Below are 15,283 nucleotides of genomic sequence, written 5' to 3' on the forward strand. Positions count from 1 at the left end.
AGAGAAGTCCCTTCGCCACTGACTATAACAGGTACATAAACATATGATAAATTGTATCTTGTTAATTAAACGGTATGAAATTGAATATTGTAGTTGTTGGACCTTTGTTAGTGTACATTTTTCGTCTTAATCTGTTTCTTTTCCTCAAACACACTCCCTCCGGATCTCGTATATAAAGAAGACATCGAATGTCTTCTTGAGGAACGGTAAATTCTGCCATAAAAGCTTTCCAGTACAAGCACCTGTATCTATGCAATTGACCACATGTTTCGTCAATGAAAGTGCTACATCCCCTAAGTCAGATTTGCTTTTACGTCTGAACAGTCCCAATTTAGCTGTTGTCCTTCCTTTTCAACGTTGTTCACTAACAAAGACTCAGTGAGTTTGCGAAAGGATCTGTGCAATTTCCGAAAAAGTGAAACCCATTTTGAAATATCCCTTGATCAATTTTTCTCTGTCACCCATCGTGTCATTCATTAAAACTACGCGTGGATACATTTTCTACTTGTGCAAGGTTTTCTACTACGCTTCTTCTACGTGTACATGTAATAACAAGAAATAAAAATTCTACAAACGATTTTCAAATTCGTACAAATCGTTAAAACGATTTAATCGTTCAAACGATATTATAAATCGTACAAAAGATTTAACAAATCGTACAAACGATTTTAAAAAGTTTTTTAAGGTCAAGTCCACTTAGAGAAGTTATAACCTATTGATACTATGTGTAAACCAGTATATTTAATTGAATTAAATTGAATTTTAATTCATTGTCATACAGGCAAGTGAGATCGTTTTTTTTTTTGGGGGGGGGGGGTGGGGGGTAAAATACGTTTATTTTATTTGAATTGAGAGATTGTCCACATTTCAATACAAAATTATCGGAAATCTTTTTTAAAAGGAGTGTTAAATAATTGATATGCATAAAATTACAATATATGCCTGAAGGTTGCACTCCAACCACGCCTCAAATTTAGTTCAGGGAATTACCATAAACAATACATGTAGGTACTGACTAAGGGTTTGTGTTTGTAGAGGTGGGTTTGCTGATTAGACGGGATAAGAAAATTAATAATAATTCTCTAACTGGGATCAATTCTTAAGACCTTACTGCATGAACAGTGATGTCGGATATTCTTTTTCACCCCACTGCGAGCAATCGTACTAAATCGGTCAATTTCGTCAACAATAAATACTTCCTCTTGGAAAATGGCCATGTTGTTACGAATGACTTGCGAGATGATTTCAGAGTAGGAACTTCTTTTGTTTTTTTATGGTCAGCAGTCTGTCCCTGGTCAATGATCCTTTCAAATAATAATTTCCAGTGATTAAAGTATGATTATGTTGATGATGTAGAAAAAAGGTGAGATAATGTCGTTGAATATACTCCTTGAAAATTTACTACTGACTTTATTATTTCAATACACATGTACATTTAGATGATATTTTGTTCAACGACCTTTAAATTATCACTATTTTACGATGTACGATCATAAAAATGCTAATATTTAGAGAAATATATAAATTATTTAAAACACTTTAAAATACACATATAGAAGAAAATAATTTCTGATTAATACAAAAGTGATTTAGTTATCACGTTGCACGTTTCAATTATCAAATGACGTTATGTGACGTTATTCAACGGTTTACAGCGTTAACCTGTCAGCATTGCATTATTTTTATTTGGAGTTTTAATTAGAATTTAGAGGGTGTATAATAAAATATTTGGTATCAAAATATTCAGAAAGACTAGCTCTTTCAGAAACGGCGAAAACCCGATTTTCGAAAATTTGGTCACGAAGGTCCCTTTTCGTTTGACGCAACTCAAATATGGATGCATCCTTTGTTAGTCTTGATTCAAGTACTCAAAACATATTTCCACCCTTTAGCCACAGTGTTCAGGTAAGCGGTGTGGACCTCTTCTTTTGCTTTTGAGGGAATTTTTGTAATTGAAAATATTTGCCCCCCCGCCCCCAAATGAAATTGCTTTTTAAGGGCCTTGGTGGCTTAAGTACAAGAAACTGACGATATATTGATATAGTAATTACCAATTTTTTTTTCAAATAAGAGAGTTATCTTTTATCTGTTCGAGGGTTATGACCAAGGTCAACAGCTGACTTCAACAGGCATACTAATCTTTGGATACTTTTCATAATATTTATTATATTAACTTTTAAGGTCACAATAAAAAAATTTGTATAGTCGTTAATATTGTATAATTTACAAACTGAACTTAATAGCTGTCGTTTGGTCATAGTGTGACTCATAACGATCAGTTATCATGTTGTAAAGTCCAATTAAACAATACAAACAGGATTCTCTACTACTCATAGGAATGGGATCATATACATCGGAGGAGTAAGCATCCCCTTTTGACCGGTCACATTCACATTGGACCTCTTGCCATGATAGGATACGCGGAGAAACTCACACACCTCTGTTTATATCTTATCAGTACAGAGGGCTGTTGCTAGTACACATGACCAGTTGACAAGGGATGCTTGCTCCTCCTGAGCTCCTAATCCCTCTTCTTGTGATTCTAGCAGTCACCGACTTCGATGATTTGTATACCATCACTATATTTTATGAGATCGACCACTGCTCATTATATTTCAAGTTACTTTTTTAAAACAAACTGAAAGTAACGAAATCATACGAACAAATTTCCATCTTTTAATCTAATTCACTGTACAAACGCACATGTAAATTAGGTTTAATATGTAGAACATATGTAGTATATAGAGTACCTTAAGCTTTTGACGAGTTTATCTTCAGATATCAGACAAGTGAGCTTGTCCCCATCGTCTGCTCTCTGAAGATGCACTTGTTGAGAGATATATACTACATATACTACATATGTTCTACATATTATACCTAATTTAAAGATATAGGGTTTGTACTGTCGCAGTGTTTATATTAAACTTGACTGATAAACTAACCTAGACTGTTTGTTTATGACAAATGGAAAGTAATAGTAAAGAAATCATCGAACAAATATGGTGCAAGAGCCATAAGCACATTAGGCGCACAACTGTGGAACAACCTGCCTTTAGAACTACGAGAGCTAGAAGCACATGGATCATTCCGCAAGAACCTAAAAACACTCTTGTTCAAGCGTGAATATAATCTATGAATGTAAAAATTCCAGCATAACACCTAGGACTCCATGTGTACCCTCTCGTATACTCAACTTCAGAAGTACTTTCCTGTGTACATAACAGTTTTTATTTTCATTTTATTTTGCCTTGTCTACGTTAACCAATTTCATCTTATTATACCTCTATTGATAATACTCGAATTTGGTTGGCTGGTAAGAAAACTTTAAAACACAACAATGACTCCAAATGGTACCGTTTACAGCAATACTGACCTAGGAATCATTGCACGTGGGATATAATGACCCGGTCATTATTTTTAATGACCGCTAAAAATGACCTCTTAATCAAAAATTCGTTTTTGAGTAAAGTTAATGCATAAAATAATAATTATTCTAAAAAAAACAACATGTTTTTAAAATTGTGCATGGTCTGTTTTGCATTACCATACAGAATACGGTAAAATTTTATCGTTACAATATTATGAATACATGTATATATCGTTTCAATATATCGTTACAGTTCAGTTCAATAGAATGTAGAGGCGGCTCTATAAAGAGTTGAATTATGTGTTAGATTTTGACTGTGTAGAGGAAAAGTAATCGTTAGCTATAACAAGGTATGTCGCTATCAACTAAATATTGTTTTAATCAGTAAATCATGATGCAAAAACTTACACGACTTGCAGACGTCAATGTAAAGGAAACAACTTCGCTATCCGGTCTGTAGCGAATCCCGATCCCGATCAAAGACAGAATTGATAACGGTTAGAAATTCATACTTTTCAATATATATCGGTATAATAAAACAATTAATTACCCCTTGTGAGTTCAACATGGTGAAATAAGGACCCGAGACCTGGCCCACTCGATGACCTGCCCTGACCTCGGCCGCTACGCGGCCTCGGTCAGGTCAGGTCACCTCGTGGGCCAGGTCTCGGGTCCTTATTTCACCATGTTGACCTCACAAGGGGTTATTAATTGTATATTACTACCATGTTTTATTTTAAGGTCCCTTTGTTTTATCGATTATTTACTTTCCATAATAGATTTATAGGTTTTATTAATTTATATTGTTTTTAAATATTAGCAAAACCATTGTACAGCGCATAGAAACTATATGTGATTTTGCGCTTTATAAATCAATAAAATAAGAATAATAATAATAATTAACTTTGACCATCAAAATAAGAGATAAATTGACGATTTTTGTGTTTGATTCATCATTTGAAGGGATCCATCAGACTTTAGAAAGGTACGTTCAATATCATAAAAATTTGTACTACTAGTATATGATATTGCTTTTTTAAATTTAGTTTTGTTTGTAAATTTCAAACATGCGCTGAAGCTTGTAAAATAATGAAAATAACCAACAGTGATCTATCTAAGAAAATATAACTGACAAAGTTGTGAATAGGGCACAAAGAAGGAGCCAAGAAATTGTCAGATGTGGAATAAATTCCTCAAGATAGGGTAAGATCTTTTAATCGACCGAGTCCTTTATGTCTAGCTCAGGTACACAGAACATAAAATTAGGATACCAGAACAAACGCCTTACACAAACCTAGATTAAAATAAAACCCAATGATATGCTATATGTGTTATCAAGGTCAAAATATTGGTATCAACCAATACATTTACAAATTCTTATTACTAACGGCTTTGAAATACTTTCCTCTTTTAGCTAACCTGAATCGAAGGCTCAAGTGAACTTTTCTGATCAAAATTTGTCCGTTGTCTGTCGTCGTCATTGCCGTTCGTCGTTGTAAACTTTTCACATTTTCAACCAAACTTGGCACAAAGTATCCTTGGGTGAAAAGAATTACCTATCCATTTGCTTAGGTGAGCAATGTGGCCCCTGGGCCTCTTGTTCCATAATGTTTTCATTAGATGTCTGACGGTGATGAAGGAGGTCAAAAATTCAAATACATGCAGTTTTACCCTATTTAAATATCAAATCATTATTATCTACAATGAAATAGAGTGCAATTATCAATTAAATGACTTAAAGATAAATGGAAAGATCGGCCTTTGCTTGTGTAAGCCACTGAAACAATGCACAATAAAACATCTTCCAATTCCATGACATGGTCTTACCAGTATTACAATAAATATAGTTAATTTGATTCAATCCCATCCTTACACAACTTTCTCTCTCTCTCTCTCTCTAATTCTGTCAATAGTATCGAAACAAACATATCTATAAACTTTGTATTATTTTTTTAATATTCACTTAACAAGATATTTTGTATATCGTGTCACAAATATGTATCTGTGACAAATAATACAGAAACAACTCTTTTATTCAATTTTAATAGGTCATCAGGTGACCTATTGCTATCCGTTGTTGTCCGTCGTCGTCCGTTGTGAGTTAACATTCTCAGATTAATTTTTCCCTGCAACCACTCAACAAATTTTCATCAATTTTGGAATAAGGAATCTATGGAACAAAAATTGTGAATTTCATGGTCCATGCCTTATTGGTGGGGCTAAAAATCATTAAAATTAAAGCAATTTTTAAAAATCTACTTCTTTATTCTTGGACATCAAGCAGTCTAACTGTTGGTATGAATGTAATTAAAAAGAATTTAATTGTGGAATTCCTGACTCTAGGGTCAGGAGTGCTACGGTGGGGTATATAGATTATATAGTGAAATATATGAATTGTTAAAAAAATCTTATTCTCTGCTCCTGGGTATCAATCAAACTAATTACGTATATTGTTTTTATGGAGAAGGGTGCCTCTTCTAAATTTGTTAATTTTTATCACATCCAATTCTATTCGAATTGGAGGCTTTTATCGAAGAAAGCGTTAATTTCCCATATTACAAAATCCATAGATCCGCCTATAATCCCTATAATCAATTAGAGTTATTCCCCCTGAGTCAACTTCCGTTAATCCTTTTTCATTCACAGACTATATGAATGAGGTTGGTGCAATTTTAAAGGATAATTTTTTGCAAATTTAGATATTTAGAAAAATAGTTAATGGGTATAATACATATGGATGTTTTTGTTATCTATTTGGTAGTTGTTTGCTGCAATCAATTTAGGAGTATTTTTTCATGATTTCCCGATGATCCTTGATTTTATAATGATAATTTTTCTAGCGTCTGTTGTGGCCATTTTGTATTAGCCGACCACGTTGTATCTATATAAGTTTTCATTAAAACAGATTATATGATGTAAGTATGTGATAAGATATAATGATTATTAAGTCAATTATCTTGATCGTTAGGATTTATATCATATTGCTTTGGCTTAATTAAATTTTCTTTGTTTTATAAATTGATCCGACACGTTTCAGATTTCCATACCAAGGGGAGATAAAAAAAAATAAAATAAAATAAAATAAATAAATAATAATAATAATAATAATAATAAAAAACAATAATAATAATAATAAATAAATAAATAAATAAAAAATTAGGCTAACTTTATAAAAAGAAATAATAAAGCATGTGAGAATGAGGACATAATTAATCTAAATTTCTTCTTACAAATATAAAAAATAATATATATATATATATATATATATATAAATAAAGAATTTTCTTTTCTTTTCTGAACACGATGCCACCGAGAGCTAAGAAGCGTAGAATGGCTCAACCAGCAGCGACTGCCACACAGCAGCCAAGTGGTAGTCAGGCTACGGTGTCTGTGAATTCCCAGACGTACTCGTCGACGGCGTCGGCAGGATGTCCAGTACATGTACCAATACCACCGACCCAGGCTCCATCAACTTCCGTTGTGGCGGAAGCGCAACCCATGTTGACGACAAGTGCAGGGCCATCCTTTGCACCGACCACCTCTGGAGCAACAATCTCAACTCCAACAGATGTTGGTACCACCCCTGCTCCTGTCCCATCAATACATATGATTGGTATGAATGTTTCTAGCACAGTCAAACAACGTATTATTAGTGGGCAGTATATTGATTTGGCCACATTGGTAACACCAAAATCAGGGTCTGATGAAAAGAAATTAGTTATGAATAGTATGGGTGAGATAATTTATAAAGATGCCAACCCAAAAAAGGTAGAAAATATTGAGCAATGGACTGACCTTATGCTCATATTTGCAAGTGTGTACTTGAGTGCACATCCCGCCAAGACTCTTGACCTACTTAAGTACATACAGACCGTAAGAATGGGTTTTAGCAGGGGGGCTATATCTTGGAAAGAATATGATACGCAGTTTAGGCTGCGCAAAGAGCAAAATCCTGTGTCTTCTTGGGGTGAAATTGACTCGGAATTATGGTTGATGTATATGCATTCTGGGCCCGCTTATAACGTAACAAATGCACCCAAAACCAATAATGATAAATGCTTCAATTTCAATTACAAGGGATCTTGTGACAAATTCCCATGCATGTATAAACACAGTTGTATTCGATGTGGTAGTAACCATCCACAGATACATTGCCTTACACAAGCCTCAAACACTGAGTCCGCACAAATATTTCGCCAACAAAATTCAAGTGGTCAATTCTATGGACAGTCAAGTTTTCGTCCACAAACCACCAATGCAAATACCAACTATAAGGGGTATTCAACCAATGCAAATACCAATTATAGGGGGTATTCCAGCAGCAACACCCAGCGCCCCACCTACTCAAGACCAAGATTCCGCACCCCGCAATCTATGGCGTCTAGGTTCAACGCCTATTAATGTACACGCCCTTAAAAAATGTCTCGTCCACTATCCTAACAGAATCATAGCAAATCGCCTAATCCAAGGGTTCTCTCAAGGGTTTAAACTTCATTATCATGGGCAATATTCATCCTTTGATTCAGTGATTCAGATGATTGCTAAATTAGGGAAGGGGGCTTTCATAGGTAAGCGAGATATAAAATCCGCATTTCGACTTCTTCCAATATTTCCCGGCGATTTTGATCTCCTGGGTTTTAAATTTCAGGGTAATTATTTCATAGACAAATGTTTACCTATGGGGTGCTCCATTTCGTGTAAGGTTTTCGAGGATTTTTCTACAATTTTGCAGTGGGCTACGATACAGCGTTCTAAAACATCAACAATGGATCATTATCTAGATGATTTTATATTTGCTGGGAGGGATGCCCATTCCTGTCAAGATCTTATGTCGAATTTTCAAGACGTCTGCGATGATATAGGTGTTCCTATTGCCGAGGACAAATCTGAAGGCCCTACTATGGTTATGACATTTTTAGGTTTTGAGATAGATACTTATCATATGCTAGTTAAGATCCCCAATTCAAAATGCTTAGAGCTACAGGGTATTTTACACCATCTCGTTGTTCAACGCAAGATGACACTCCAACAATTACAATCTGTTTTAGGTAAACTGAATTTCTTTACAAGAGCCATAAGACCAGGTAGGGCATTTCTGCGTCGGCTTTATAATGCTACAATAGGAGTTTCAGAATTACATTATCACATAAGGATAACTCAATCAATGCGTCAGGACTTGTACATGTGGATTAATTTTCTTTAATCATTTAATGGGACTGTGTATTTTTTAGATATTGAGTGGACGTCAGACAACAACATTAATTTTTACACAGATAGTTCCGGTTCGTCTTACTTGGGATGTGGTGCTTATTTCAAAGGGGAATGGTGTTTTTACCCTTGGCCAGAGACCTGGGCGTCCAATGACCTACTTAAAGACATGACCTTTTTAGAGTTAGTTCCGGTGGTCTTGGCCGTCTATTTATGGGGTAACAAACTCGCTAATAAAAAGATCATTCTCCATATAGACAATCAAGCTGTAGTCGCTATAATAAATAAACTCACTTCTAAATCAGAGCGGGTCATGAAACTACTTAGACCATTTGTCCTTGCTTCTATGAATTATAATATTCTGTTTCGTGCAGTTTACATACCAAGTAAAGACAATGTAGTTGCTGATTCAATTTCTCGTAAGCAGTGGGCCAGATTCCGACAAGCAGCTCCACATGCCAGGGAACACCCTTGCCCAGTGCCCCTATCTTTCCGCATCATCATCTCCAGCCTGAGTTTGCTAAACTTTTAGACGCCTCAGTATCTGAAAACACACATAAATCTCATCGGGCTGGAATGGCAGCATATTACAAAGTATGTAGACTCATTGATTGCACGCCATGGCCCCCTACATTAAACTCAGTCGTGCAATTCGTTTTGCATTCATCATCATCCGGCCTCGCATATGGTACCGTGAGGTCATACTTGTCTGCCATTTCATTTTATTGTAAATTGCAGAGTGTTCACGATCCAACCCCAGAGTTCTTGGTTACAAAGTTATTGCAGGGCATGAAACGTTTGAGACATAAAGTAGATACTAGACTGCCAATAACGAAAACAATTTTGCTAAATATTATTCAAGTTCTGCCCATAATATGTACCAATGCTTTTGAAACAGCTCTTTTCTCGGCTGCATTTTCCCTGGCATTTCATGGATTTTTAAGAGTTGGCGAATTAACAGTTAATACAAGAGAAGGTGATCAACAAAACACAATTCAATTCGACAATTTGTCCATTAATCACGAAACGCAATCTCTCTTACTGACTATCCGGTATTCGAAAACGGACCAGTTAGGTAAAGGCACAGTACTTCAAATAGATAAGCAGGGTGGTGTAGCATGTCCATATCAGCTCATTACTAAATACGTCAGCATCCGTCCAGAGGGTTCAGGTACATTATTTCGACACTTCGATTTATCCCCACTCACACGATATCAATTTACGGGGGTACTTTGTAAGGCAGTAAAGCACCTAAATTTGCCTGGTATCTCAGGATACAAATCTCACTCTTTTCGTATCGGCGCGAGTACTGATCTCGCGTTAAAAGGATTTTCAACTCATGACATTCAGAGATCTGGTCGTTGGAAATCTGATTCTTACAAATCCTACATTCGCATACCAAAGTTTTAATCTAATTTTAGATATACAGACAATATGGTTGGTGGGTTCATCAATAATCAAGCACGCCTTTTTGGAAGCTGTATTAAGACCAGGTGGTACAAATTTGACATTAGAAAGAAAACACATCTCACTGTGGTGGCAGGGTTATAGTGGCCTCCAGTTAAGTAAAACTAAACAAAAGATTAGAACTCTTGGAAAGGTGGGCCCTGTACCTAATTTCATCCTTATACATTGTGGGGGGAATGACTTGGGCAATGTATCGATCAGAAAAATAAGGGTGGTTGCAAAGCAGTTGGTTTTATTTCTAAGGAATCACTTTCGAAACAGTAGGATTATATGGTCATTTATACTTCCGCGTCTCCAATGGCGCTATTCAGCAAATTTAAAAGCTATGGAAAATGCACGCAAACGGGTTAATTCTGGTATAGCTGCAATTGTCTTGCAATCTGGGGGCGCAATAATTCGCCATTCAGACATTAAACCTGATCCAGCTTTATTTTTACAGGATGGGGTACACTTATCCTCGTTGGGGAATAACATTTTTCTAAACTCTCTCCAGGGGGGACTTGAGGCTATCGTTGCCCATGGTCAATCCTGCTTTCCCAATTAGCAAGGGTCCTGGGTACGGCTGTTCGTATATGCCGCTCTACCCCCACCATGGTGGCGGAGTTCCCTGGATGAGTTTCATTCTGATCCTCATCTCAGGGAACTTGTGGCGTATAAGCGGCATTTTGGTAATTATATTGTAAGCTTTGACCTCTGCACCTCCCAGGGTCAATGCTTTCTATATATATATATGGTGAACTTTGAACTTTGATGTTGTGAACTTTGAACTTTTGATGTTGTATGAACTTTGACTTACCACTATATGAACTTTGACCTTTGGTAATGACCTTGATATATGATTTGCTTTGATGTTGAATGTTGTTTGTGCATTTGATTGGGGCATGCTCTTGTCTTGGCTGCCCATTGCCCATATGATATTGTTTGTTTTGCATTTGAAACTAAATAACAGCCGTGCCCATAATATCGCCACACTTTAATAAAATTAATTTCAAGTTACCATTTGTTTGCGTTACACTTTTCTGAGATAATATCACATCCAATTCTATTCGAATTGGAGGCTTTTATCGAAGAAAGCGTTAATTTCCCATATTACAAAATCCATAGATCCGCCTATAATCCCTATAATCAATTAGAGTTATTCCCCCTGAGTCAACTTCCGTTAATCCTTTTTCATTCACAGACTATATGAATGAGGTTGGTGCAATTTTAAAGGATAATTTTTTGCAAATTTAGATATTTAGAAAAATACCCTCCTCACCCAACCCTTATTCGAATAGATTTTTGCGCTGTGTTTTTCTTTCTATTGCAGCTGTCCTACAAAAGGATCACTTAATATCAAATGGTACGGCTGTTACAAGAAAAAGTCTACCTGGAGACCAACTTAGATGAACTTTTCGCAAACCTTGGCCACTGCTCCTCCCAGGGCCAATGTTTCCTAAACAGTGACTGATATATAAACGACAAGTAAAGAAGGCACATAAGCGGCATGTAATTCGTAATAAATATATCGTAAATAACACCTCTGGCGTATAAGCGGCATTTTGGTAATTATATTGTAAGCTTTGACCTCTGCACCTCCCAGGGTCAATGCTTTCTATATATATATATGGTGAACTTTGAACTTTGATGTTGTGAACTTTGAACTTTTGATGTTGTATGAACTTTGACTTACCACTATATGAACTTTGACCTTTGGTAATGACCTTGATATATGATTTGCTTTGATGTTGAATGTTGTTTGTGCATTTGATTGGGGCATGCTCTTGTCTTGGCTGCCCATTGCCCATATGATATTGTTTGTTTTGCATTTGAAACTAAATAACAGCCGTGCCCATAATATCGCCACACTTTAATAAAATTAATTTCAAGTTACCATTTGTTTGCGTTACACTTTTCTGAGATAAATGGCGGCAGGTCTTGGCTTAAGGATGGGGCTTTATTGATCATATGGTGAAAATACATTAATTCTTTGTAAATCATCTTCTCTGCTCCTGGGTATTAAACAAACAATACTAATCATTGAACAGGTGCCAATAGTAACGAGTTTTCAAAACCAAAAGATTTTTTGATTCGCATTTCACCAATGATTTGCCATCGCATTTCATTTCTGAATTATTTTGATATTTTCAACTTTTAATTTCTGACATTTTAAGGTTTCATTTTTTAGGTAGACAAGTACTTTTCGGTATTGAACGCAGGATTGAGGACTTTTTCAAGTTAGATAAAAGATACATCATGCATATAAATCATTGAAATCCCAAAAAGCAAATTGAGTTTTTTTTTGTATATTATCAATGAAGCAAACAAATTTAAGATTTGTTTCACTTGGGCACACGTAGTGTATACGTGTGGTAGTAAAATATGTGACATATTCATATGCTTTTATTTAAAGTTGAAAATGAATTTGCTTTTCCCCAAAAAACTTTCCTATCCAAATTTTACGGAAGCCAGTTAAGGCTAATTTAAAGAGAGAAATATTTTTTTGCGTTTAAACGCAATAAAAAATTCTCTCTCTGAATTGGCCTCAACGGGATTCCATAAATTTCTACATACTTAATTTACATTATATGGCTAAAAAATAACCTATAAAAATTCCGGAAATGAAAAATAATAAATAATAGGAAAACAAAATTAAAAATTGTCGGAAAAGCTAAATGTATCAAAATCCGAACATAATCAAAGTATTGAAAGAACTAAAAGCCGGACTTTAATTGCTCGAGTATATTGTCTGATATGAAATTAGTACACATTTTTTTTTTGGCCATTGATTTTTAACAGGTAGGGTTTTTATGATTATGATTTGAACTAATTAAAATGTCTTTTCATAATGAATACAACTATGAAACTTGTATAAAAGCCTTAACACCAACTGTTCGTACCTAAGTTAGGACAAATGTTATGGTTTGGTTTTCTTTCCTGATGAATTGGTCTTTCTCGAATATTAAGGTCAAGAGATCATAATTGATTGTACCAAACTACTCTTCATCTTAATCACAATGAGATTAGATAAAAAATAGCTTCGTTTAAACTATATACATTTTCATATATATTTTAAAGGGCTTCTTTAAAGCATACGCATACTTTTCTAATTAATATGTTATTGAGTATGTATAAATCCCTACACTATATATATGACCAACAAATTCAAAGAATTGTGGTCCCCTGCTTTCGCTGTCTTTTTGGGTGAGATGTCATTTTTATAACATTTTGTGTCTAATATGAACGCCTTATCATAAGAAATCTATTTAGAAATTATCACTGAACTCCAAGGTCAAGGTCAAAGGGTTAAAGTTCTTGGTATCCGATGAAAAGTCTTCTCAAAAGGATTACATATGTGAAGTATGAAATCCCTATCCCTTACCATTCAAAAGTTATGGTCAAGGTTAGTTTTCTCACAAGTACAAAAAAAGCTCAAGGTTGTTGGTATCAAATGAAAGGTCTCGCCACAAAAAATACATATGTGAAATATGAAAGTCCTGGGCCGGGATTCATAAAACTTCTTAATATATTCTTAAGTTTAAAAGGTTACTTAAGCTATGCATTTTTACTTAACTTCTTCAAGTTTTACTTAAATTTAGTAGAAATACTTCAGTGTAATTCATAAACATACTTAGTGCTTAAGTATTGACTTAAAGTTAAGTATCCTCAGGAGGTGTCTTAAGTAGATAAGAAATTTTTAAGTTTTCTTTTTCAGTGTAAAATCAATAGTAAACAGAAGAAATTTCATTTTTTTAATGAAAAAATCATGATATAACATCTAACTAGAAACTCTATTTGACTTTGAGATATTTATCAACTGATAAGATATAAATGTTCAATGTTGATGACATAGTGTACATTTCAGTTATGATGTAACACACATAGAACTAAATACCTCCATCACAAAAGAGTGCACTTTTTGTTCGGGAATTTCCATGCGTTGCTATGGTGACTTAACTTAAGTGCTCTAATTTTCTTAGAGTTAAACTTGGCTAAGAATTGTGCTTAAAAGTTTTATGAATTAATATTTAAGATTTTTACTTAGCTAAGAATTTTTTTTGTACTTAAGAACAAATTTTAAGAAAAGTCTTAGAAGTTTTATGAATTCCGCCCCTGGTATCTACTGTTGAAAAGTTGTGGCCAAGGTAAAAGTCCTTGAAAAGTAAGTCAAACTCCAAGGTCAAGGTCCAAGGGGCATAGTTTTAAGTATTCCTTGAAAGGTCTTCTCACAAGAATTATATATATGAAGTATGAAAGCCCTAGTCCTTACCATTCAAAAGATATGGTCAAGTTTTTTCCTAAGAACGGAAATCTCTAAGGTCTAGGTCAAAAAGTCAAAGTTGTTGGTACCCAATAAAAGGTCTTGCTACAAAGAATATATATGTAAAATATGAAAGTCCTAGTACCTACCATTCAAAAGTTAGGGCCAAAATAAAATTGTGGAATTTCTTGTAAAAGTGGGTCAAACTCAAAGGTCAAGGTCAAAAGGTCAAATATAGTGGTACCCAAAGAAAGGTCTTGTCACAACAAATACATATATGGAATATGAAAGTCATAGCTCCACTTAATCAAAAGTTATGGGCAAGGTTAATGTTTTTGTGACGGACGGACAGACTGACAGACTGACGGACAGCTAAACGGACAGATGGACAGACGGACAGACGAATGAGATTTAATGTCCCCTCGCTTTCGCGAAAGCGGGGACAAAAATAGAAAGAAAAGTAAAATTGCTAGTATAATATACTATTAAACATATATAAAATACCATTTAATGAGTGTATCTTAAGATGGCAGCAGATGGTTACAAGCTCCCTCGTATGAAGATACTCTCGTCAAAAGGTATTCTATATATTACACATGATCTACATATTTGAAATAGTTTAAAGATAGGGTTTGTACGTTGTCAGTATTAAACTAGACCGATAAACTAATCTTTAATTGTATGATGAACTTTGACTATTATAATCAGAGTTAAATTTACCAGATTTCGTGTTCACTTGATCATTTGTAGGTATCCGAAGTACGTTTGGTATAAGTACACTGAATTTCATTAAGGTTTATAATATATTATTTTGATTTTTTTTAAATTCATTAGTTACATTTTTTGCAATATTTTAACTTGTTCGGACGAACAGTGATCAATAAAAAAAATTGCATACAATTGAAATTTGTGAACAGGGTATAAAACAATGACCCTGGGATATTTCAGAGTGAAATCAATTGTTATGGAGAAGTTAGACGGCCATGTAAAGTGACTTAATG

At 34.7% G+C, this 15,283-nt stretch overlaps 2 protein-coding genes across 2 annotated transcripts; both read left to right on the plus strand.

Annotated features, from left to right (window-relative positions):
* Positions 1 to 6,642: 6,642 nt before the first annotated feature.
* Positions 6,643 to 7,768, plus strand: LOC134256443 (uncharacterized). Its single transcript, XM_062739088.1, has one exon. It carries the CDS (start codon positions 6,671 to 6,673, stop codon positions 7,766 to 7,768), a length of 1,098 nt encoding a protein of 365 aa, XP_062595072.1. The 5' UTR covers positions 6,643 to 6,670.
* Positions 7,769 to 8,579: 811 nt separating this feature from the next.
* LOC134256438 (uncharacterized) lies at positions 8,580 to 11,915 on the plus strand. The gene has a single exon (XM_062739084.1). It carries the CDS (start codon positions 9,915 to 9,917, stop codon positions 10,584 to 10,586), a length of 672 nt encoding a protein of 223 aa, XP_062595068.1. The 5' UTR covers positions 8,580 to 9,914; the 3' UTR covers positions 10,587 to 11,915.
* Positions 11,916 to 15,283: the final 3,368 nt, after the last annotated feature.

Source organism: Saccostrea cucullata, unplaced genomic scaffold, assembly GCF_032062105.1.
Source record: "Saccostrea cucullata isolate Sc308-1 unplaced genomic scaffold, CSIRO_AGI_Scuc_v1 ctg2530, whole genome shotgun sequence".
Taxonomy (NCBI): Eukaryota; Metazoa; Mollusca; class Bivalvia; order Ostreida; family Ostreidae; genus Saccostrea; species Saccostrea cuccullata.